Source organism: Cololabis saira, chromosome 3 (assembly GCF_033807715.1).
Source record: "Cololabis saira isolate AMF1-May2022 chromosome 3, fColSai1.1, whole genome shotgun sequence".
NCBI classification, from domain to species: Eukaryota; Metazoa; Chordata; class Actinopteri; order Beloniformes; family Belonidae; genus Cololabis; species Cololabis saira.
Window position 1 is genome coordinate 16908093 of NC_084589.1, and position 25198 is coordinate 16933290.

Consider the following 25198-nt stretch of genomic DNA (forward strand, 5'->3'; position numbering starts at 1 on the left):
GGGCCCTCAGACCGTACTGCATTAAAGACAGGTGTGGTTCTGTAATGGAAATTGCATCAATAAGCCACGCATGGTCCAAAACCTCTGCTGTCCACTCCGGCCCAAAGCTCATTTAGAATGGAATGAGGCAAAGTAGAAAACTGTCCTGTGGTCAAATTAATTGAAATTTGAAATTATTTAAAAAACTAATTAAAACATGGACACTACATCTTCCAGACAACAAGAGAATGGCCATCTAGCTTTTTATCAGCACTCATTTCAACGATTGTAACTCTAATGGCATGAGGGTGCGTTAGTGCCTATGGAACGGGTATCTTGGACATCCAGAACAGAAATGTCGATGATCAAAGATATATACAGATTTTAGACTAATATAAAGTCCAATTCAGGCAACCTCCTTTTCAAGGAAGGCCTTGCATCTGCTTCTTGAATCCATTGCAGAACCATGTCTTCATAGTAGAAAGGTCCAGGTGCTGAGCTGGGCTGCCTAACGTTCAGACCTTTCACCAACTGAAAACATTTGACATTTGAGCAGCTCAAATCTCATATCAGACAGAAATATGTTGACGTTCCTCTCCTGCAGGTCCAGCAACTGGTGGTTAATTTCTTAAATATACACAGACTGCTTTTAAAAGAAGATATGCTGCACAGCGGAAAACTCACCCAGGCTCCCACCAAATAGAAAAATTGCATTGTTTTTTGTTTTGTTACATTTTTTTAAGACATTACATTTAATAAATGTAAACATCTGACATGTTGTCTATGTTCTGGTATAAATAAAATATGGGTTTATGAGATCTGCAAATAATTGCAATTGATCATTATTTACATTTTACACAGTGTCCCAACTATTTGAAGTTGGGGTTGTATTTATGTTCTTAATGGAGATCCTGATATCTGTATCATTCACAACATTACAGTCTCTTTTTTGTTCACCAAAAAGAGTACAACTGTCTCTCTCGGACTCAATGAGAAGACAATCTGTCTGTTTCTCACAAAGTAACTGAAATGCAAACAAAACCCAGGTGCATGCAGCAGATAGACAACAAAAGGCCAGGAAGGGTTTTCACATTACCAGTGCAGGATGTCAAAACACTTCCCATAGAGTTACGGAGCTAACAAGTGGTTTCAAGACAAGTAGCAAAGGCTGATTGTTGTAATGCTCTAATATCACATTCGATCAAGCAGCAGATGTCTTTTTATTGCAAGTCATTACTGCCGTCATACTTATTAGCATATAAATGGTTTCTAGGCCTGCAGAGACCGCAAAGTTGTTGCAAATGTAATTGAACCTGATCTCTGCTCTGTGATTGAGATGTTTCAGCACACACACACTTTTCCAAAGTGTTGAGCACCTTGTGCAGATGCATGCAGGAACACAAGCCTGTTTCACTTTTTTCTGGGAATTTCCATTTACATAATATTCTTACTCTTACACCTTTGGCTGTAACACTAAAATCACTCTAACCTTAATGTCACAACCAAATATCTATTTCTCACTCAAGTTTTAGAGCAATTCTTACCCATACTCAAGTCTTGACCAACGAAAGACCTTTTATCCTCATAGTGTCCAGCGTCTGTCTCCTCACAAAGCTGCCTGACCCCACAAGCTCACTGGGTTAAAAACAAAACCAAATGTGAATACTGTACATACACATCCTTGCTTTCATTTGCCCTTCTCCTTTAGTAAAATGTATACACATACCAGTACAAAGTAGACTCATTTTATATATATATATATATATATATATATATATATATATATATATATATATATATATGTATATATATATATATATATATATATATATATATATATATATATATATATATATATATATATATATATATATATATATATATATATATAGGGTATAAATAAGTAAGTATAATTTAATTATCTTATTTTACCTTTCTATGATAATTATGATGAAGTTATAATTAAAAAAATATAACATGAATTTTTTGCAGTCAGGTTTCAGCATAACAGCATGAATAATATGTAGATAATGAAATCTTTATTGTTTTCACCCCCTTGAATTGAATCCATAAATCCAGCATTTCTCAGTTCTGCAGAAATATGAGGGCATTCAATCAATATTTTTGTAGAAATATGGCATGCAAAATGTAAAATGTATGGCAGAAATAAGGGCTTGAGAACATACTGTAACTCCACTCATCTTTCTTAGCATGAAGGAACGGAGTGTCACTGTCTTACAAAGTGTCCACGGAGAGTTCTCACTGGCTCGTGATAGTCTGAGAGCCTTTTGTCAGTTTGGCTTGCAGATTTATGTGACAAGCCCTCACGACTGTCATATATCCCAGAAATAATACAGATACTGGGAACAGAGGAGGAATTCTTCTTTTACTGGTGATAAAGAGTAAACTGCAACAAAAGGAGACCTACTACAGTGAATACAAAATTACATAACTAAATCAAAATGGTCAAATCACTTGGACACTTTTGGTCATCATGTCAGGTCTGGGAATAGTGTTTTGATGGTTGTCACTCCACCACTTAATCAAAGATCAAATATCTCAACAACCAGTGAATGCTCTTAAAGACAGTATTAAACATATTCATACTGAATATGGTGCTGAATTTAGGTTTTTAACTGGTCAATTTCATTGACCAGTGTCTTTCAATAACATCAGGTGGTCAAAGATTTCCAGCCTTTCACCACTGTTCCTAACTGACAGTTCAATTCAATTCGATTTTATTTATATAGTGTCTATTACAACAGAAGTTGTCTCTAGGCACTTTCCAGAGACCCAGAGGGAACACAGGCCAGAACGCAGCTCCCGAGGCTCCAGCCTGCAAACATGCACAAAAGAGAAAAAAGGGGGGCCGGCACAAGAAACTACAGGAACGATGGACAAAAATGATAGCTATGAGATATTTATAATAAATAAAAATGGTAATGGAGAAGAGAGGCAGGGAAAAGGAGAGAAGAAGGGTGAGAGGCACCGCCCAGCGGATCATGTCGGTGCCCCCCTGCAGCATAAGCCTATAGCAGCATATCTACCGCAAAGCTATATTTGAGACTAACTATTATAGTTTTGTTCTATAGCTGCAACTATGACTACTGACTCTAACACACTAGAGTTTACACTACCTAGAGATTTACCAACACCAGCTAGAGGTTTACTAAACACTAACTATAGGCTTTACTAAACAGAAAGGTTTTAAAGGTGGAGGTGGTGTCAGCCTCCTTAACCCAGATTGAAAGTTGGTTCCAAAGTAATGGTGCCTGATAGCAGAACGCCCGCCCTCCAAATCTACATTTAGATACTCTAGGAACTACGAGTAAACCTGCACCCTGGGAGCGGAGAGCTCTGCCAGGAACATAAGGCACTATGAAATCTTGTAAATACTGCGGAGCTAAGCCGTTTTGGGCTTTATATGCAAGTAATACAATTTTAAATTGAATTCTGAATTTTACAGGTAGCCAATGGAGCGACGCTAACACTGGAGAGACGTGGTCTCTCCTGCTGATTCCTGTCAGCACTCGTGCTGCTGCATTCTGGATCAGCTGGAGCCTATTCAGCAAATTTCTTGGTCATCCTGCTAACAACACATTACAGTAATCCAGTCTAGAAGATACAAACGCATGAACTAGTTTTTCTGCATCACTCTGCAAGAGGATTTTCCTAATTTTTGCAATATTACGGAGATGGAAAAACGCTATTTTACAAACCTGATTAACATATGGTTTAAACGACAAATCCTGATCGAAAACAACACCAAGGTTTCTCAAAGTTGCACTGGAAGCCATCGCAACACCATCTAGTCCCTTCCTAAGATGCTCTGGACCAAGAATGATAACCTCTGTTTTATCTGAATTTAGAAGCAAGAAATTCCTGGACATCCAGTCCTTGATGTCCCTAAGACATGCCTGAAGTTTAACCAACGGTTCTGTCTCATCCGGCTTCATAGACAAATAGAGCTGCGTATCATCAGCATAGCAATGAAAGTGTATGCCGTGATTCTGGATTATACTTCCCAACGGCTGCATGTATAAACTAAACAAGATTGGCCCTAGCACTGAACCCTGCGGAACACCATAACAGACCCTTGACTGTTCTGAAGAAACCTCATGTACATGAACAAACTGGAACCTGTCAGATAGATATGATTTAAACCAACGTAGAGCTGTCCCTGTAATCCCAACAACATGCTCTAACCTGTGCAGTAAAATGCCATGATCAACAGTGTCAAAAGCAGCACAATTAGCTAAGGTGTCTGGATCAAGAGAAGGTTTTTTTAAGTAAAGGTTTAATTACTGCAACTTTAAAAACCTGTGGCACATATCCTAAGTTTAGGGATATGTTTATCTGGTAATTCTGATGATTTTACTGTTAAAAAAGTGATAAAGTCTTCACTAATGAGAGCTACAGGAATGCACGGCTCAACAGAGTTGTGACAGAAAACGTGCATTATTTTTATTATCCTCTATCAATAATGATCTGTTCTAGCTTTGCAAAGGGCTTTTTTAGATACTATTAGACTATCTTTCCATGCATGATAAGAACCTACAGACTTACAAGAATACCACTTCCTTTCCATTTTAGGCACTTTTTGTTTTAGTATGTGGATATCTGAAATACACCGGGGAGGAGTTAAGCTCCTATGGTTAAAGACCCTCTTTCTCAAAGGAGCAACTGCATCTAAAGCGGAGTTCAGCAAATATTCAGTGTTACTGAAGAATATCAACATCTGCAGAGGTAGAACCTCCCTAATTTTAGCAATAGCTTTATCAGATAAACATCTGCTAAAGTAATACCTCCTATTTTGCACTTTATTGTTGACAATATTAAATTCAAATGTTATTAAATAGTGGTTGGATAGGAGGAAGTTTACAGGGGACACTAACAGAGTATTGGGTTCTACACCGTAGGCGAGGACGAAATCGAGGATACAGTATGATTAAAACAGTGCGTCGGTTTGTTTGCTTTGCCCATCGATTCTAGAAGATAATTAAAATCGAATTTAAGATTATTGCTGTCAACATCCATATGAATGTTAAAGTCCCCCAGTATGATGACTTTGCCTGTACTGATCAATAAACCAGACAGGAAATCTGTAAACTCAGACAGAAACTCTAGATACTGTAAGCGCCAGCAGGGGGCCGGTACACTACCACTAACAAAACTGGCTTCTCTGATTTCTAGCTCAGGAGTGTTAGACTAAGCGTGAAGCTTTTGTACGTATTATAATTGCATTTAAGTGTTTTAGGAGTTATAGATCTCCGCTCCTCCTCCACCTCGGCCCATCCTTTGGGAATATGATAATTAAAGTAACCGGGCCGCGTTAATTCATTTAAACTAACAAATTCTTCATCCTGTAGCCACGTTTCTGTCAAACAGAAAATATCACTCCAGGTCTCGGTAATTAAATCACTTACTAAAAGAGAGGTGCATCTAATTTTTCGGTCTTTAATTGGTACTAAATGCGCATTAGTTTTTATTGTTACATGGTTATTTTGATTAACACCTCTATCACGCCACACTTGGTGAACTTTTGGAGGGCAAGGAATTAACACAAATTCTATTTTGCTCGGCACCTTGTTAGAATCGCCAATTACATAAGGTAATTCATATATTTTTATTGGAAGGCGGTAGTCCTCGAGAAGCAGCAGAGAGGCATGGATGGACCTCTGGATTGTCAGTGTCTAATAGTATCAGACAGATTTCTAGAAATAAGAGCTGTACCATCCAGGGTGGGATGAATGCCGTCTCTCCTAATCAGACAGGGCTTTCCCCAAAACGTCTTCCAATTGTCAATAAAGGCCACTTCGTTTTCTGAACACCACCGAGACAACCAGGGACGGAGTGATGACATGCGTCTAAGATTGGGAAGGGGATCAGAGAAACCTACGGAGTCCGACATGGTTTTGGCGTACTTACACACCAACACAATATTCATTATAGTGACCTCCGACTGGCGTAGACGGGTGTCATTAGCGCCAACATAAATGCACCGATACTCTGACTTTCGCTTCACCGATAAGAAAAAATCCTGATGTTCAGAAGTTTCATCATTTACTTTAGTTTGATTGTTTCTTTTTCTATCTATCTACGGTTCTTTGAACCATCACACCAAATTCCATGAAACCTGATGGGAAGCTAAAGCATGGGTAAAGAATGAAACCATAACATTTACCTCTGGACAGGTGTCCCTTTTGTTGAAATTAAAATAACATTCCAGACTTAAAACACCCCTCCGTCTATAAGTCCTTAAGATGGTAAGGAGCAGGCGCGTCATTTCCACCGGGGACGGTGGGGACGCGTCCCCACCACTTTGTCTGACGAGCAGATTTGTCCCCACCACTTAAAAAAATAAAAATAAAAAATTAAGTAACGCACCATACACACGTCTGTCACACACACATCAACACTAAATTTAACAATAATGAACAAAATAAAACACAGGAAACATTAGGCCAGCAAAATCTTAGTGGCGGGACAACAGGACCTGCTGCGTCTGTGCCCAGATCTTTATATGTGTGTGACAGACAGCGGGGAGGACTCGGGCTTCACCTCCAGGTAGGGCTTGGGAAATGGGAATCAAAAGTTGCGTTCCGCAGGCCCGGTTCTACGAGGGTGCATAAGCATGCATTGCACCCTCAGTTTATATGTTTGCATGCTCAGTTGAAAAGACGAAAAGAAAACTGACAAATGCGCGCGCGTCAAGCCTGATTTATGGTCCCGCGTTAAGTCGACGGCGTAGCTTACGGCGTAGGATACGCAGGATTCGCATCCCTGCTTATCCTACGCCGTAGGCTTTGCGTTGGTGCAACGCGGAACCATAAATCAGCCAGTGTCCGTCACTGATCTGCTTCCAGCGCGCAGTTTCCTGCAGCAGCAAGACGCTGCTCTCTGCTGCTCCGTTAACACAAAGTAACCGTGGATATTCGCAAGTGGTTCAGCACAACGACACAAACAAGTTTACAGGACTGTCTCAGAAAATTAGAATATTGTGATAAAGTCCTTTATTTTTCTGGAGTCTAAAAATGTCATACATTCTGGATTCATTACAAATCAACTGAAATATTGCAAGCCTTTTATTATTTTAATATTGCTGATTATGGCTTACAGTTTAAGATTAAGATTACCAGAATATACAAATTTTTTGAGATAGGATATTTGAGTTTTCTTAAACTGTAAGCCATGATCAGCAATATTAAAATAATAATAATAACAAGCAATGCCTATTATTTATCATGAAGCCTCAATTCGGAAGTAATGGGCGTAGCTCGTACCCAGCACTTTTCAAACCTTACTCAGGTTTATGGTAAATGTCCCCAGCACTTCTGAAATCAAACTGACGCCCATGGTAAGGAGTGTATACTTTTGTCGTCATAAATCCATACAAGTCAACTAGTGACATTGCTCAAACTAGTATAAATAGATTCAAAAGGAGGCTTTATGGCTTGTGGAACTGGATAGCTTCTTATTATACATTAATGACAAAACGGGCAAGTGTGAGAGGCAGATGCGAATATTTGACTTGGACCATGAAACGCCGATATGTTGGCTACCCCATGGCACACAAACAGTAACAGATTCTTTTATATGCGCTGTTAGAAGTACAACACAAAAATAAACAAATTAACTACGGTACACGTCTAAAGGCCTGCCATTGTCATGATTCTGCTTCAGTTTGTGAAATACGATGCAATATTGGCAGCGCTGCTTCACATTTTGAGATACAGGGAACCAATTTGGTTAGTTCCTGTATGGAAAAAGTTGCATTCATTGTCAACATAGTGGAGATGTCATTTTTGTTGAACATCAATGTCAAGTTCTCTTGAGCCAATGAGCACCTTCCCTTTTTCCACAAAAACCTCCAGGTTGGAAAGGTTCTTCCAACTTCAAGTAGAACTACAGATTAAGGAGCTTTAACACTTTTCTTTTGCTATTGCTAAAATAAATCAGGATGCAAAGCAGCATCACTAGTCTTGCAATACAAGACAAAGATGCAGAATCCATCAGTGCACCGTGTGTGTGTGTGTGTGGTGCGTGTGTGTGGCTGCGTGTGTGTACAGTGTGTTTATGTGTAAAACTGCAATATCTTACATTCTCATATATAATTTAGGCTGGTATTTAAACAGTATATGGGGAGTAGAGGATATACTCCGATTACATACAAATCTATGCAGGGGTACTGGAGAAGAGAGTTCGATCAATAGCCGAGCCTCAGATCCAGGAAGATCAAAGTGGGATTTGTGCTGCTCATGGCTCCTCCTTTGGGATGGTGGACGATCTTTAAACCTTTGCTTGGGTCCTGGAGGGAGTATGGGGGTTTTACCCAACCAGTCAAACCTTTGTCACAGATTATTTTATGGACAGAATTTTCAAGGCCCAGCCAATGGATGGAGCGTGACCGGTTTGATGGTCTCAGGATTACATCTCTACTTTTTGAAGATAATCAGCACCTCCATATCTGATAGCGTGGTTCTGACTCAGAAAAGGGTGAAATACCCTCTCCAGGACTGGATTGAAGTGCCGCCTCAAGGAGAGGAGTTTAAAAATATCGTGCTTTTATGAGTGAGGAAAGGATAGAAGAGGAAATTGACAGCTGACTCGGTGCACCATCTGCAGTTGTGCGTGCTCTGTATTGATCTGTTGAAGTGAAGAGATAATTGGGCCACAAGGCAAGGCTTTCTGTTTACCAGTCATCTTTTGCTCCTACCCTCATCCACGGTCATAGATTGCCGGTAGTGAACAAAAGAATGAAATTGTACACACAAGCAGCTGAAATATTTCAGTCCTGCAGGATTGCTGGACTCTCCCTTCAAGATGAGGAGGGTGAGAAATTCAACCATCTGTGAGGGGCTCTGCTCGGACTTCAGGAGTCCCTCAGGAGGTGCAGGCATCTGGTTAGGACGCCTACATGGTGTTTTGGAATGCCCATCTGGGAAAAGGCCCTCGGGCAAACCCAGGACACACTGGAGAGTTTATACTTCTTGCCCGGCTGGGAACACTTTTGTGTCACTCTGGATGAGGTGGAGGAGGTAACTTTGGAGAGGAACGTCTGAGGTGCTGCTCCTGTGATGGGATGGATGGATGGATGGATGGGTGGATGGGATTGAAGAACGGATTATTTTACAACTCTTGCTTTCATTTTTGAGATCAGGTTTAATTTTTTTTTTCAGGTGACATTTTAAGACCATTCTATGTAAAGTACTTGACATTTTTGCAACTCTGTTTTCTTTGCCCCACACTGACAACTTGACATTCAAAAGTAATTACCAGTCATCATTGTCTCTTTCTTGACCTCAAATAGCCATTTCAGCGCCTGTTTGTCATTTTTGAAATGTATATGAGTTTCGGCTTTAGCTTAATCCTCCAACATCTTTTTTTTTTTTTTTTTTATACACCTTGTATTTTCAGCACCTACTTGAATCTTTAACAATGTGGGAGGGGAGGAATTACTCCACGAGGAACCGTGTGTTGCAGTGGCTTCAGCTGTATGTGTAGAGTGGAAAATGTGTTGTGGTTTGGAGGATTAAGAGCTGTAGAATAGTCATAGTCACAGTAGTCCTTTTTTTCCAACTGGAAAATCAATCCAGATGTCAAGCAGAAAACCCAGGAATACCCCCTTGCTCCCAAGTAGTTGCCCCAGTTGAGAAAATTTTAAATAAATCTAAAATAAAGACAGATTTACAATAGTGTAGCTTATCTCTAGCTCTGGTACAGATATCTTTCTTCCCCAAGAGGCAAAGGACCCAGATGTACAATATATTTACTGGGTGCCCACTTCAATTCTTGTGGTTCTATCATACTGCCATCTTTCCTCAAAAGCACATTTCACTGTTCATCTTGATAGGCTCAGATGTGTTTTGTGCATTTCAGTGGCAGCACAGATGGATGAGGCTCCTCACCAAGGCTGTCTCTGAGTCAGGAGGGAACCTTAAATATTCACATCCAAGGCTGTGCTCTATATGAAAGAGCCACGCTCATACTGATGGTACACAGCCTCATACATGTATAACCTTGTTGTAGCGCTGAATGGCTCTGCACATGCAACGTCCTCGTGTTTCCATCTTTATTGGGATGGAATTTTAACAAGAAATCTGCTTTGTATTACAGTTCTTGAGAAACAGCAAATTAATATCATCAAAAAGTACTCAGAAGGAAATAATAAATCTCCATTTGGTCATTTAGTTTTTTGGCAGGCTGAGTTGCGAGCTGGCTGAGAAAACTATGCTGACCTGGGTGCATCCAAATTAGATATTGGCATAGTTGTGTGTTTTACACAGTGGGAGTGCTGCTTTGGCTCAGTCACTCTGCTGCTCTAAATCTGGCCAGTGCTCCTTTCAGCAAACACAAGGGAACAGCAGGGGACAGCATCTCCGCAGTCTTGTTAGGATCCAGATGATTCTAAGACAAAAGCTAATCTCCATGGGTTTTTTTCATCTGTTTCTGGAATTCGTTTGGCTGTGATTTTGTTGATATTTTTAAATTTATCCACACACTTTCATCTTGCCTATTTTTGAGGGAATGCACGTACAGTACATAATCCTATGAGATGTGCAAAAAACAATGTTCAGACTTCTAAGTCAGGGAATGTCACAATTTCACATGGACAGACCAATTAAAAGAGCTTCAATTAAAATTAACTGACTTATAAAGACAACACACATCTGTCCATCTAAATGGCATAAACTGAAGAATATCCACCCATTCGCACCAGTTCCCCTGCCCCCAGTTAAAGCCACGGAAGAGGGGGAGGAACTGAAAGTAGAAAGCAGTGAAAGTAATGATGGAGTTTGGAGACGGAAAGGGTGGAGTACCGTAGGCAGACTGAGACGAACGGCAGGCAGAGAGAAAAAACACAAGTAGTGAGTGAGGAGGTAGGTAGCCATCATATCATGTCCTGTTTGTGATCATTGGTCCATGGGGTTCTGTGCAGTGCAGGTAGATGTAAATAATTGGTCCAGCTCTTGAAGTTTATAGCTTTATTTTCCTCCTTGTCCTTATCCTACTTCTGCAAAATGATCGGTTGTCTTTCGGTCCATGCAAACGAAACAGTTCTAATACAGGTTTGGGGGACAGAGAAGATCCGTCAAGGACAACATATCTTTTTTCTGTGGTTATGTTAGTGTCACAGATGGGAAGGCTGAAGGAATGTGACATCCAGCCAAGGTGAACCAATAAATATGACTGCATTTCTTTTGCTGCATATCAGTTCAATAAATACTTTCACTCCATTCTGTGTGTTTTTCTTAAATTTATAGTGGCTAAAGTGAATGAAACTGTTAGCATGGACAGTCTTTCACTGATGTGCAAACTTTATGAAATAGCAGGTTACATTATGTGCTTTTATGTTCAACCGTTCACTTTAGATCTGATCTGGAGCAATCACCATAGTTTTCACCCAATCACTACACAGTTGCATCATCAATGGTTCCCCTCATACCCACAACGCTCCTGCTTTGAAGTTGGTGCTAAAAAAAACCCTTCAAAAAGCAGTTGCATTAATTACAATTCTTAGTATGTAGTGGTGAAACAAAAAGCAAAGGCAACTCGTTTTCACTATGAAAAGGTTCCTGCAGTCCAAAAGCACTTACTTAGACGACAACAGCTGTGAAAACACATCATGGCTTACTTCAAGCCACACAAGACATGGCAAATGCACAGCAGCGTCTGTGGCCGTCAGTGGTGCAATTGTTGGGAGAAAAAAACCCTCTTTTCAACCCTAATGATTAAGGATCAAGGACATCTTTGTTGCCCCCAGGGGGCAATTTGCTTTACAGCCAGTAGTAAAGAAAAAACAATAACCACAACCACAAATACCACAACAGGACAATGGAGGTTAAAAAATAAAAAAGACAACCTCCCCTTGAGTTATTAAGGAGGCAGATAACATGAACAAATGAGCACATTATATCTGCGGCCAGAGGGAAGCAGCATAAACTCTTTAAGAAGGGATCAGCCATGATAGCACAGGCTTTTTTCAATTTCTGAATCTGTACAGACTTTAACAAGACATCCAACGTGATTGGTGTTTTCCAAGTCAATTAACCCATACCAGCAGACACATGAAAAGGTGAGTCAGATTTGATGAAACAAGAATAAAACATTATCATAAAAGCGTTGTCCATTAAAACTGCAGAGCGAAGGATACAAATACAGATGTTGATGTGCTTTTTAACACACAACATCAACACATGTGGCACAAAGATGAGCTTGTTGTGACCAGATATATTTGTATTAATTGACATATTCAACTGTTTGATCATCAATAACAACCATGGAGATGACTGGGATTTGTCCAAAATCTACAATTATCTCTATAGTTTTGTCCACAATGATTTGTTTGTTTCTATTTAGTCTGAAAGTCGTGGCTTTCTCTTGTGGTTTCATGCTCAACTCAAGGTCAGCTTCAGCGCTGCCAAGATTCAGAGATCCAACATATTGTTCAAGGACAGGCCAGTTGCATAGATGCATGCTGAGCCATAGAAAAACCAGAGCTGTACTGTAAAAACACCAGTAGGTCTAAGTAAACAGCACTCACCTTTCAGTGGTCATAGTCAATGTCTGAGGTATAGAATTATTTATTAATGCGGGAATTTGAGCCTATAACCACTCTCTGAGGAATGGTCCACCTGTCCTTGAGAAATGATTAATGGTGACTATACCATAGCATGAAACACAGTTTTTCCAGTCAACCTCCAGTTCTCTTATAAATGAAAATGGGGTATGCAGTAAAAAATGTCTTTAACGACTCAAAATGAACATCGATCTGGAATTGTTTTGACATTTCTGAGATATATTTCCAAATGCTAATTATCCTTCACTCCAGTAGTTTATTGTACTAGTTATTTCCATGAGCCCCATCTTAACAAGCCAATTAAGTTTAAAATTAGGTTTTCATAAGCTTTGGTTCAATGTGTTTATTGATCACCCACAGAAACTCCATTTATGATTCCCTCTTAACTCAATGCAGAATTTACTATATGCAGTAAAGGGGACTTACATTGTTACTGTATGAACATTTGATCCCATGTTTGTCTATATTGCATAAGAATTAACATAAGCCAGAACCACTTAGAACACACTATAACAGACCAAAACAAGAAGCAACAGCATAGCAATCAGGTATCAGACAGCATCTCTTTGGCAATCAAAATCATTATGCATTTTAAAGGCTATTCAGGTTACGCCAATGTGAGCTTACTGGAAGAAAAATATTTTTAACGAAACATATTTGGCTCCACTTCCATGTCAGAATCAGGTTTATTGGCCAAGTCAGGTCAAACAAGACAGGGAATTTGACTCTGGTTATTTCGCTCACTGTACGGTAAATAGACAAATGACAGCTCTTATTAACATATAGCCTATACAATTTTTAAAAAAAGGCGAAAGGTGCAGCAGTATGAGGTAGACATGGTTATTGAAAGGTGCATTGTTCCAGCATGGTGGCTTAGTGGTTAGCACTGTTGCTTCATAGCAAGAAGGTTCCTGGTTTGACTCCCTGGCCCGGCAGGAGTCTTTCTGTGTACGTTTGTATGTTTTCCCAGTGTTTGCGTTGGTTCCCTCCGAGTACTCTGGCTTCCTCCACAAGTCCAAAAACATGTGTAGTAGGTTAATTGGTGATTCTAAATTGCCTGTAGATGTGAGTATGACTGTGTCTGGTTGTTTGTATGGACTGGCGACCTGTCCAGGGTGTAACCCCTGCCTCTCGCCTGTGATTGGCTGGGATAGTCTCCAGCAGACCTCTGTGACCCTGCAAAGGATAAAGTGGGTATAGATAATGGATGGATGGATGGAATTATTATTGCACAGTGATTGATTACTCTGAAACTCTATGAGTGTCCAGAGTTCATCAGAAGAACAGCTTGGGGGGTAGAAACTGTCTCTGAGTCTGGAGGTTTGTGCCAAGACAATTAATCATTATCAAGCTTTCCGAGGGATTCCTAAACTCTAACTGTTTTTAATACCAGTCCAGTACACCATGTCCAGCGTCTCGGCGTGTTTGTATGGAGCTAGAACAGTCTCATAATTCACAAATGCACAGGACAAGTTTTACAAATGCACAGACCGATTTGCAAATGCACACACCGTTTCACAAATGCACAGGACAAGTTTCACGAATGCACGGACCGATTTGCAAATGATAGATAAGATATCTGATTGGTTGCAGATCCTTCCGTGTTAAAAAAAACGTATTTGTGGATCGAGTCACGTCAGGGGAGTCTCAAAAGTCACAAATCCAGCGCAGCTCACAGACAAAAACACGTTTGTAAATCAGGTTATATTTGTGCGTGCATCAAAAATACATTTGTATATCTTGTCCTAAGCACGTATGAATTGTTCTGTGCATTTGTGAAACGGTGTGTGCATTTTCAAATCGGTCTGTGCATTCGTGAAACTTGTCCTGTGCATTTGTGAAACGGTGTGTGCATTTGCAAATCGGTCTGTGCATTTGTAGAACTTGTCCTGTGCATTTGTGAATTATGAGACTGTTCTAGCTCCATATGTTTGGGGATGAATGGGTGTCCTGGTTAAGTGGGCGGGGCTTCGCCCCCGCGACGGACCAATCAGAGCGCGGCTGGCGGAGCGGCGTCACCGCCAGCAGAGCCGGAGCTGCTGGGACGGCCGGCAGGGAGACGCCGCGGCTCAGTCCTGTCCTGTCCGCGCTGCAGTCCGGTCCTGTCCGCGGCTCCGCCGGTCCCAGGTGTACACGAGCCGCCGCCGGGGCACTTTAGGGGACTGGAGAAATTCACGGATATACATAGTTTTTTTTTTGCCGGTTCCTGGAAGAGAAGAGAGGGAGAGAGATATAGAGGTTGTGTGTGAGAGAGAGAGACTGCTCGGCTGCTTCACTTCTCCGGAGCCTCCGCGGAGCTAACAGGCTAACTGGAAATGTTTCCACAAACCAGCTCGCTGCGAGGCTGCTGGCTGCTCACACGCGAGCTGATTCGGATGTAGACGGTTATTAGGTGTAGTAGATTACCGGTTATGTCGGTTCAGATGTGTTTAGAAGCGGTGAATGGAGGAACCGAAGCGGGGCTGGTTAAATGAGTCCAGCTCGCTCCATAATAATCACCAGCAGGGACTGCAGACTCCGTGTTAAACTGTCCAGGCAACAAGTCCGATTCACCCTGCTGTTTTAACACGACCCTTGTGTGTGTGTGTTGGTTATTATGGCTGTAGGTGGGTTTAATAGGAACTAGTGTGCCTGTGTTAAAATGACCGAGGCGCTGGGGACTGAGATGCGCTGATTTAGAGTTTATCAGGTCCGTTTGGTGGTTAGATAAACGCCGCTATCAGTTAATCAATACCCACAACCGGACGAGGAAAAGAGGTGTATGGACATTTACAAATCGCCCACATGCGTTGGATCAGTTCCCGGACTGGTGAACGGCATCTGAGAGCGGGGGGAGCCAGCGTGCAGCAGCCCGGGGGAAGATGGCGGAGCCCCGCCGGAGCTGAGAGCCACTGCGGGGCTGCTGGGACTCTCACTCGGACTCCACCGGGGCAAGGATCGGCGGACACATGCAGGCCAAAAAACGGTACTTAATCCTGTTCTCCGCCGGCGTGTGTGTCGTACTGCTCTTGTGCTTCGGGGGGATACCGGTCCCGCTGTCCGGCCGGCGCGATGATCCCCTCCGCCTCGCCGGGCTGCAGCACCTCCACCCCGGGCTGCGCTGGAGGAGCCTGTCCGGGGACCTGCAGCCCTACAGCCCCTGGGGGAGGGAGCCCAGCCCGGACTCCAGCGAGCACTCCTCCCCCAGGCAGAAGAGGGACGCCAGCTCGGGCCTTTACACCGGCAAGCGCTGCAGGATGGAGTCCTGCTTCGACTTCTCTCTGTGCGAGAAGACTGGATTTAAAGTTTACGTGTACCCCCAGCAGAAAGGAGAGAAACTGTCTGAGAGTTACCAGAACATACTGGCATCCATCGAGGGGTCCAGGTTCTACACGCCAGACCCGGCACGGGCATGTCTGTTTGTCTTGAGTTTGGACACTCTGGATCGGGACCAACTTTCACCTCAGTATGTGCACAACTTGAAAGCAAAAATCCAGGGCCTTCCTCTGTGGAGGGAAGGCAGAAACCACATCATCTTCAATTTATACTCGGGCACATGGCCAGATTACACAGAAGACCTCGGCTTCGACATCGGTTTTGCCATGTTGGCCAAAGCCAGCATCAGCACAGAGAACTTCAGGCCTAACTTTGATGTTTCTATCCCTCTTTTTTCTAAAGACCACCGTAGGACAGGAGGGGAAATGGGGTTTCTAAAACATAACATGATCCCTCCTTACAGGAAGTACATGCTTGTTTTTAAAGGAAAGAGGTATCTGACTGGAATAGGCTCAGACACTAGGAATGCTTTATATCATGTCCATAACTCGGAGGACGTGGTCCTCCTGACCACTTGTAAGCATGGAAAGGACTGGCAGAAGCACAAGGATGCCCGCTGTGATAAAGACAACGCAGAATATGACAAGTGAGTACTCCCCCTACATCTTTTTATTTTTGTCACTGATGCATTTAACTGATTTAAGATATGAAACTTCAAGTGTTGGAATGATAAAGTATAACTAACTTTTGAGTTTTTACATGCCCGTGCCTCTAAGACTCAGACTTAGCTGTGGCACTGCAGCAATTGTCTCTCTCTCGATGATTAACCTTTGCATTAAGTTTTCATTCTAAAATACACATAGTGGACTTTTAATTATTTTTCTTTATCTCCCTCAATGATTGCTTTTACTGGTAACTTCCTCATTATGCAGACTCACATCTGGAATGTCATAAAAACCTGTTTTCCAGAGATAAGACAATATTATAGTGTTTCCCAATGTTTGCACATCTCATTTATTTAACCGTTGCTCGTTTGACGGAGGACACTGGATGATGAACATGGATAGATAAATGTAAGCCACCACTACCACGGTATTATAATTCCTTTAATATAGGCATTTGTTTACATAGACTGCTGTTCTGCAGTCGATACATCTTTGTCTTTACGATATTGTTGTTACACGACTCCCTGGTATCTCAAAGGGTCCTTCTTGGTTAAATAAAGGAGTGAAATTTTCCTTTTTTTGTAATATACAAGTAACTGCTTTATCAGAAAATATAAAGCTCAACTTTCCTTCATTCTTTTTCTTTACTGAAGCAGTTTTACACACGTTTTTCTTTAATCGTCATCCCTAGGGCTGCCACTTACGGTTATATTCTTGTCGATTAATCTATCAATTATTTTTTAGATTAATCTTATGATTAGATGATTATCTAGTCGTTGCAGCTCAAATCATCCCCATTTCATGGATTTTGTTTGCTCACCTCTGATGAGCAAACTGGCATCTGTTTTCCAGCTGTGGACAGTGGGATTTATTTCGTGTCCCCCCCCAGACTGTGCCATGTTATTCCTAGTGCCTGTATGGTGCTGGGTGTTTGACCGGGGTTCTTTGGAGTGGATTAGTAAGAACAAAGTACTGGTGCCAGTGATGGGAAGCCACTCTGGCTCCTGTTTGTTTAGTCATTTCCCAGACAAGCCCCTCTGCATCAGCCAGGAATGCCCCGGCCCCAACCCGTGTCCTGCATGACCTTTCTGCTTTTAGGTGGCTTGATGTGATTGATCGCCATCATATCAACTGTTTACTATGCTAATGACTGGTGGTCGCTTGTGTTACAGCTTAATGTTAAGGGTTCACTTGTGAGATCTGGGTAACTACAGGTAGAATGAGAGAACATCATGTTTTTTTGTTTACTTATGGCCCTTTTTAAATTACAAACTGGCTTTGATGTGTTTTCATTCTATGGTCGATCGATTGTTTGCTCTTAATCATCGCAGTACTCGTATGTAGAAACAAAATTGTCACTGCGGTAGCCCTGAGCCTCCCTTACTAGTTCAGCAAATAATGTCCTTGTATCCATCTAAAGACATGAAATGTCAGCACAGTCAGGTGCTCACGGGAGACTGTTAAATGCCAGACTCAACCAAGCAACAATTTCACACAGAGAGGTAGGGGACCGTGTAGATATAACCCAAAGGAAAAGCCGATCCTTGTTTTATTAAGTAGCACTAGTGAAAAACCAAGCTTTGAGTATCTTATCAGATTAACTTAATTGGTAACTCACTGCAATCTTACAGGGTTACAGCAGTGCTTCTCAATGGGTGTTAGTGGCTTACGAAGGGTGGGCTTTGATTTGGGCGACACCTTAAAGCACAATTTGTGTTATATTTCAACAAAAATATGCTTATCCCTGAGTTACCTTGTCAGAAGAAGGTCTCGGACTTGGATATCTAAGAGCATGCCTTGCAGTCTAAAAAGTATCATCTGACACCATATTATTTAATTCAGACACAAATCCTATTTATTTGCAAATGTGGAACACAGCAGAAGAGATAAAATATGGCTGTTCATACAGTTTCTCATTTGTACTAAACATGAGACCTCAGGGCAGGAACCAAAACAGGAGCTGTGCCGAACATACAAGAAGACTACAACACACACTATACAATTTACTTTGTTTCACACTCATGAGGCTTTAAGGATGATCTTGGATCACACTTGTGGGTTCCTGGGTCATGATTCATGCACTCTTTAATATATTAAAGGTGTTCAAAAAGAACACCTGAGCACTATAGTAGAGCTCCTATCTGTTTCAAAGAGCGTATGTAAGGTTCAGTATTTAACATCTTAAACCTTAATACAGCAACAGATCTAGGTGTGTAATATTTATATTTTTGTGGTCTAATATTTTGAATATAATATCTATGGATCAGCTATTATTATTCATGAGCCAAAGTGATTCTGCCTTTAAGTTAAAAAAACAAAAAAAAAACCTTTCATCTCCCCCTCCCCGTATCTCCAATCTCTGTATAACTGCACTTTTCTGAATGCATTCATTTTTGTGACCTTTGAGCTTTTCTGGTGTAGAAAGTGCTGCTTCCACAAACAAAAATGGCTTTGTTTTCTTTTCTCTAATTTGCCACTCATTGCAAGCATACAAGGGGGAATCAACCTGATTGCTGTCCTCAGGTTCTCTGTCAGGTCCATGGCTTGGTCATCACCACGGTCTAGAGAAGGCCAATGTGACATCTTTGAAATAGTGGGCTTCATTATTCTATTCCACAAAACAACGGGTGGTGAAGCTGTTGCTATGTACTTTTTTATATTAAGTTTGTGAATCATATTTAGACCCGGTCTGTATCCCAAACTTAGAAACTGGCTGCTTATGACTTTACAAACAAGTTGGATTTAGCAGGACATGAAGGGAGTTGCCCAGATGAAGCTTTGGTTATGATTCTTTATTCAAAATAAAAAGTGTCTGTCTGTTATTTGAAGTATAGTAGCTAATTTGGGGAAATGACGGAGCAGTTTTTTTTCTTCTTGCAGAAAGGGAAGTGAAAAAGTTTATAAATGTCACAGTTTAACAAATGCTTGTTGGATGTATCAACATTTTACTTTAATGAAGCATACAATGGGTTTTCACAATATTTGTTTGGTAGTAAGTTGTCCATAAAGGTTGGGGTGATAGTGCCTGAGCTGCAGTGTTGTGTTACATCCCTTTATGTGAGATAGTGCAGTCTGTGGTCCAGCTGTGGAAGTAATTGTTTCTGAGCCTGGCTCTGGTCCTTTTGTGCTATAAATCTCTCTTATCCTCTCCCACTGACAACAAGGAAGTTCTGACAGACTGAATGCAGCCTCTCACAATGAGTACCATGTAAAGACCCTGTCATTTTTGTCTATTATATGAGAATTAATGCTCTAGATGTTTGCTTGGTGAGAGTATGGGTTGTTTTATAATACACACGGCCAGTACATCAAGGCATCAGAGCTAAATGCTGTCTGGTGGTATTTAGATCCTTGGAATCAAAGGATCTGTTTATATCACCTCTGCCAGACTCTGGATGAGACAGATGTCTAAATCAACATTAAGCATTACGGTCCTTTAGGGAGAGCTCACAGTAAAGTCGTTGTGGTTTGGTTGAATCATGTACTTGTAAAAATATCTCTTGGTTTAAAAGAAATACACAAGCACCAAGTCATTCATCTCTTTTAGCTTGGTGATCAGGCACATTTTAAAAGATTTATTAATTCGTTTCCAAATTAAGTATGGTATGGTTTTCAAGGACTTAAAAAGCCAAGTTATATCTTCTATTTGAAAGCTTTTGTGATCAAAATAAACATGGCACGCTCACACTACCAGCCTTTTGCCATCAACCCGTTTTAGTCAATTTTCAGATTTCTTCTTCTCTTCACCGTCTTTCTTATGTTTGTACTGACCTACCGTGTACAATCCTGCTATGCAGACGAAAGAGAGAAGAGAAGTTGCAGCAGGGGCATGTCAGATGCAATTTTAACTTCAAACTGAAAGCCCCCGAACAGCTCGTTCCCAATTAAAAGGCCCTGCCAAGTGTGAGAGTAGGAGCGGGATGGAGAGAGGTGAGAGCTGAGGTGCAGAACAGTGGAGAACAAACTGAGATATAGCTGGGGGTAGAAAATAGTATCACAAAGGACAACAAGCTGTGAAAGCCTGAAAATCTAAAAGATGGAGTGACAAGGTAAAAGAGAGAGAAAAACACATGCCAGCTATAAGAGGTGAGTGCAGTAGCTGGCTGGTTGCTGACGTTGGTCTACGAGGTGTATTTATAGACTTGCAGAGTTTTAATCCTCAGTATTGGCTAAAGCCCCTGGCAGAGGGCTGCTAGCCAACTTGATGCAGACTTTGCAGAGCTGGGGGAAATGATAATCGTTTTGGGAGGATAGTTGATCTGAGTTCTTATACATGAATTATATATGCCTTTTCTGCTCAATCATATCTACCATTTCAACACATTAGAACAGTGTTTTCTGTTGTTGTTTAAATAAGATTGTAGTTAACAGTTGAACTGGTAATTCTGTCATTTAAAAAAAAAGGTTTCTAGTCTTAAAAACAAGACTGAATGGTGTTGGAATGTCCAAAATATTTCTTGAAACGGCACTAATAAAAGATTTGCACCATCTGAAAATGGCATTAGGAATAATTTCATTTTTTATCCTTCCCATGTGTCCCAGCCATACTTGAGATGATTAGATGGAGTTTAGATTTTCCATTATACCTCTTTTAGTAATGGCGATGAACTCGGCCACATAAATCACTTGTAGGGCGGTTACACAAAGACGTGTCACCATTGCAGGGCAAAATAAGAGGGGAAAACCACAGGGAACTTGGAGTCAGTTAAAGCTGAAAAGTTTGTCTGATTTTTTTTTTTTCCACTGATTTAGCTTTGGTTGTGTTAATTTCCCTTTCTTTTGCACAGTCATGCTCTCGTGTTTGTCTTGTAATAAAGCATTATTGCTGGTTATGGTAATGCTGGCATGTTGTGGTCTGCTTCTCTATTCCTGAAAGAAGAGGGGAGTGAGACATTACCTGTTTCTAGTCATTGTGTTCTGTTTAAAAGGATTTCGTCATTTTTCGCTACATGGTCGCTTAAGTATTAATGTCTAATGAGGGAGCACAAATGGTAACAGTGAAACGGAAAAAAAAAAAAAAAAAAAAGATGGTGGCTATATGCTCTTGGATTTTTGTGTTTAACTTCATAGCACTGGACGTGTTTGTTCCAAAGCTTATTTGACCTCACAAGATTGTTACTAAACTAAACTGCATTGGTTTCTCAACCTCTTTTCCTTGTTTTGTGGTGCCATCATTTGTTCTTCAACAAGAAAACATTGGTGCAGATCTGGATAATGTTATTTAAAAAAAGAGAGAGAGAGAGGTGAGCTTTTAGTCGGTTTTCGTGTTTAATGTGTCTTGACCCAAACAAAATGTAAAAAGTTTGTACAGTTTTTCTTGGATACAGAAGCTGCAAATAATTGCTCATTATAGGTGTGGACTGTGGGAACAAATGCAGTGAACAGTAGAACTCGGTGGCCAAGGATGGTGGCTTTATTTCACAAAACAGTGTTTTATATTAAAATGTGGCTCAACTTTCTGTGGCTTCCAAGTGACTGCTGCGTTAATGGGATGAGTTAAAGCTGGATGTTTGTAAAACAGTCATGTGCAGAGTGCTGCAAATTTAATTTGTTGCGTCCACTGTAATTGTTTAGACATTTTTAATATCCATTTTATTTTAAGATGCTGTGTTTTAAGCATTCATTCAAAGTGGTAGGGGGTCATATCCTATGATTTATTATTTTTTAATAATAATTTTGAAGCCTGTCATCGTTAGCGGTGCAACTAATGACTTTTCTGACTGTCGAGTCAACTTATCAGATTATGAATCTCCTAATTGTTAAATGGCTCTTATTTATATCTCAGCTTTTACATTTTGCGTGAGGTTGTTTAAATGATGTGCTAATTAAGAATAAAAAAGGCAGACACTATTCAAAAATACTTCTTTTAATTAATTTGTGGTGTTGTTGTTTGTTTTTGGGTTTTATTTTATTTTTTTGCTGAAAATAGTCAAATTAAATTCGTTGGCGATTGTTTTTATTATCGATTTTTGGCGGCAATAACGAATAATTGTTGCATGCCAAGTCATTGTTTGTTCTTTTCGCTGTGCCTCTGTGGTTACAATAGTTTTTTGTTGTTTTTTTTAATTACCTGTTTCACTTTTAAACTGGAATAAATATGTTTTATTGGCCTGGGATTTTTAGTCACACACCCTCTCTATGGGGAAGCTTCAGGACGGGGGGTTGTGCCATTTATTTGCTATGCCCTCATTTCATCTCAACATCTCTGCTCTTGTCATGACAAGATGCTGTTTTGTTTGTCCTTGGCAGCCATGGCCAGCTTATGAATTCCACTTGGAATGTTGAAAGGCTGGAGGAAAAGAAAGAAGGAAAGGAATATCCACATGCCAGGACCAACGGTGATCTATTGTGCAAACAGTATTGCTAAACAATGCCAGATCTCCCAAAGCAACTTGGATCTTAGAGGGTTGGAGTGTGGAGAAAGTTATGAAGGGGATGAATTATTCATGCTGAAGTATGGTATGAATTGGTTGCCATGTACAATCAACAAACTTTAGGGCAGATGGCAATTTCCCCAATGACGAACATCACATACGCCCATCACTTTCATGTGACTGAAGAAAGTGTGTGTTTTCTAAACATTTTTCAGGAATCTGTGTGGTAGTGAGTTTGGGTCCCACAGGGCGTGGGACTGTCGTGGCTGGGTTTTTAGTGATTGTGTTGACAAATAAAATAAGCTTTTCAGCTTCTAAACTGAACCTCTCATACATGGTCCAACTCTCTTCTCCACAGCCTCCGCAGGTTAACGTAATGCTGATATAATTTCACTGATTTCTCTGTTGCCTTCTTGTATCAGAGTTCCGACCTGTGTAAATTGTTGCGGTTTACGCGTGGTACAGTGCAAAAATAGACATGACACATATCTTAATTGGAGCAGAGCAGGCGGTTACTTCAAGGATGCTTCTGATCCACTCCACGGAGCTTCCTGTGAGACAACTCCCATTACTACTACTACTACTGCTACTACTGTCATTAACGGACGCTTTTATCCAAAGCAACTTACATCTGAGACACACATACAGTACCATGGAGCAGTTAGGGTTAAAGCCTTGCTCAGGGGCCCAAGGTGGTTCATCTTGGTCGCCATTCCGGGACCCAAGCCCACCTCTGTAGCCACTACACTACCACCCCCCCATTGACCAAAATGTAAGCAAATTATACTGGCTACTGCTGATTCATGGCAGTTCTGGGACGTGAGTTTTACGAAAGTACGGAAACTTGTGCATTAGGAATTTCTAGCCACTCTAAAAAACAATGCCAGTCATATCCTGTGGTTCTTTTAAGCCTTCAGTCAGGAGAAAACTTCAAAGTTTTTTTTTCTCTCTGTGACTCTTGTCACAGAAAAGATGCCTGAGATATATGTGTGTGACGTGGGTGTGTGTGTGTGTGTATGTGTATATATTTTATTTTTTTTTCCTTTTAAGATGCTTGATATTTGATGGGTGTTTCGTGTGCCATTGTTCAGATTTTCTCAAAGATACAAAGGATCGTTGTCACTGTGTGAGCCCATCTTGTGCCTTGTATTTAAACTACATTTGGCATCATCAAAAGATAACACACCATAGGCTTGCGGGGCTTGGCTGGGTAGCTGTTTGGATTGTCAGATAAAACTGATATACACACAGTGTCACACACACACACACACACACACACACACACACACACACACACACACACACACACACACACACACACACACACATATCCATGCATTTGCTATCTTTTGCTGTTCTCCTTTGGCTTCACAGTGTCAGATAAGGGCACTGCTCTGCCACGCAGATAACTGTATATATGATGATGGAACTGTTTTGTGAGGAAGTGGCCCTCTTCAGTGTTTTAGGTCACAATCTTCAAGAGATAGTGGTCAGTTCATTGTTTAATCTTGTGTATGTCTTTGTCAAAATGAAAATCAGACTGATAAACTAGGGAAATTAGGGATTACTGCAAGAAACAAGCTGGTTCTCTTGTCAGTTCTTTGTTGGACTAGTAGTGTTGATTCAAACGAATACAATTTGACTGATTTAGTGACCGTCTAAGCTTTGTAGAGCTTCTTACATTCTGTCAGCTGGTGAAATCAAAGACTTCCCACAAGGCCACGACCAGAATGTGAGTCAGGAAGTGTTTTTCTTTCATCTTTCCAACTGTTTAAACTATTCGGCTGCCTGCAGCAAGAATCACATGGAAGTCATCAACAGATGATAACGCTTTGTTCTGGACCATTGTCTGTAATGATTTTAAAGGAATTCAGTTTCCTCAGAGAGTGCTGTTGTGCAGTGTTGGTTTCCTGTAAGACCATGAAAACTTGTCCTTGCAGCAACATTGAATTTCAGGATGATCTGCTCAGGATTTAGTACAGTATATGTTGTGGTACCAGTGTCTCACTGAATAAGCGGTGAAGATTATGAGAGGGTATGACTGTGCTAGAAGAGGGAACAGGAGATGATATAATTATAGTGACTATTTTGAAAGAGGATAGTACCGTATTACATTTCTCCCCATGGGCAAATGGTTTGTCTGTAGAATACATTGCAATCTGCTAAAATGTAACAATATAGCATATTTACCACAGTGTTGAGTACAATACACACAACATACATCCTTTTTTTCTCCCCTGTATTGAGTATCTGCTAAACCATTAATGCCCAGCAAAACTGCAGCAGTCTCTGTGCTGAATAACACCTTTTAAGACTACACGTTAACCAGAAGTCACAGATTTTTA

General features: G+C 40.9%; 1 protein-coding gene across 2 annotated transcripts in view; it reads left to right on the forward strand.

Annotated features, from left to right (window-relative positions):
* Nucleotides 1–14781: 14781 nt before the first annotated feature.
* The window catches only part of LOC133426387 (exostosin-1a-like), a 33549-nt gene continuing 23132 nt past the window's right edge, over nt 14782–25198 (forward strand). For both annotated transcript variants that reach the window (XM_061716376.1, XM_061716377.1), the window contains exon 1: nt 14782–16460. In XM_061716376.1, coding sequence (XP_061572360.1) covers nt 15508–16460 — 953 coding nt within the window. In that variant the 5' untranslated portion in view covers nt 14782–15507. The remainder of the gene's footprint in view (nt 16461–25198) is intronic.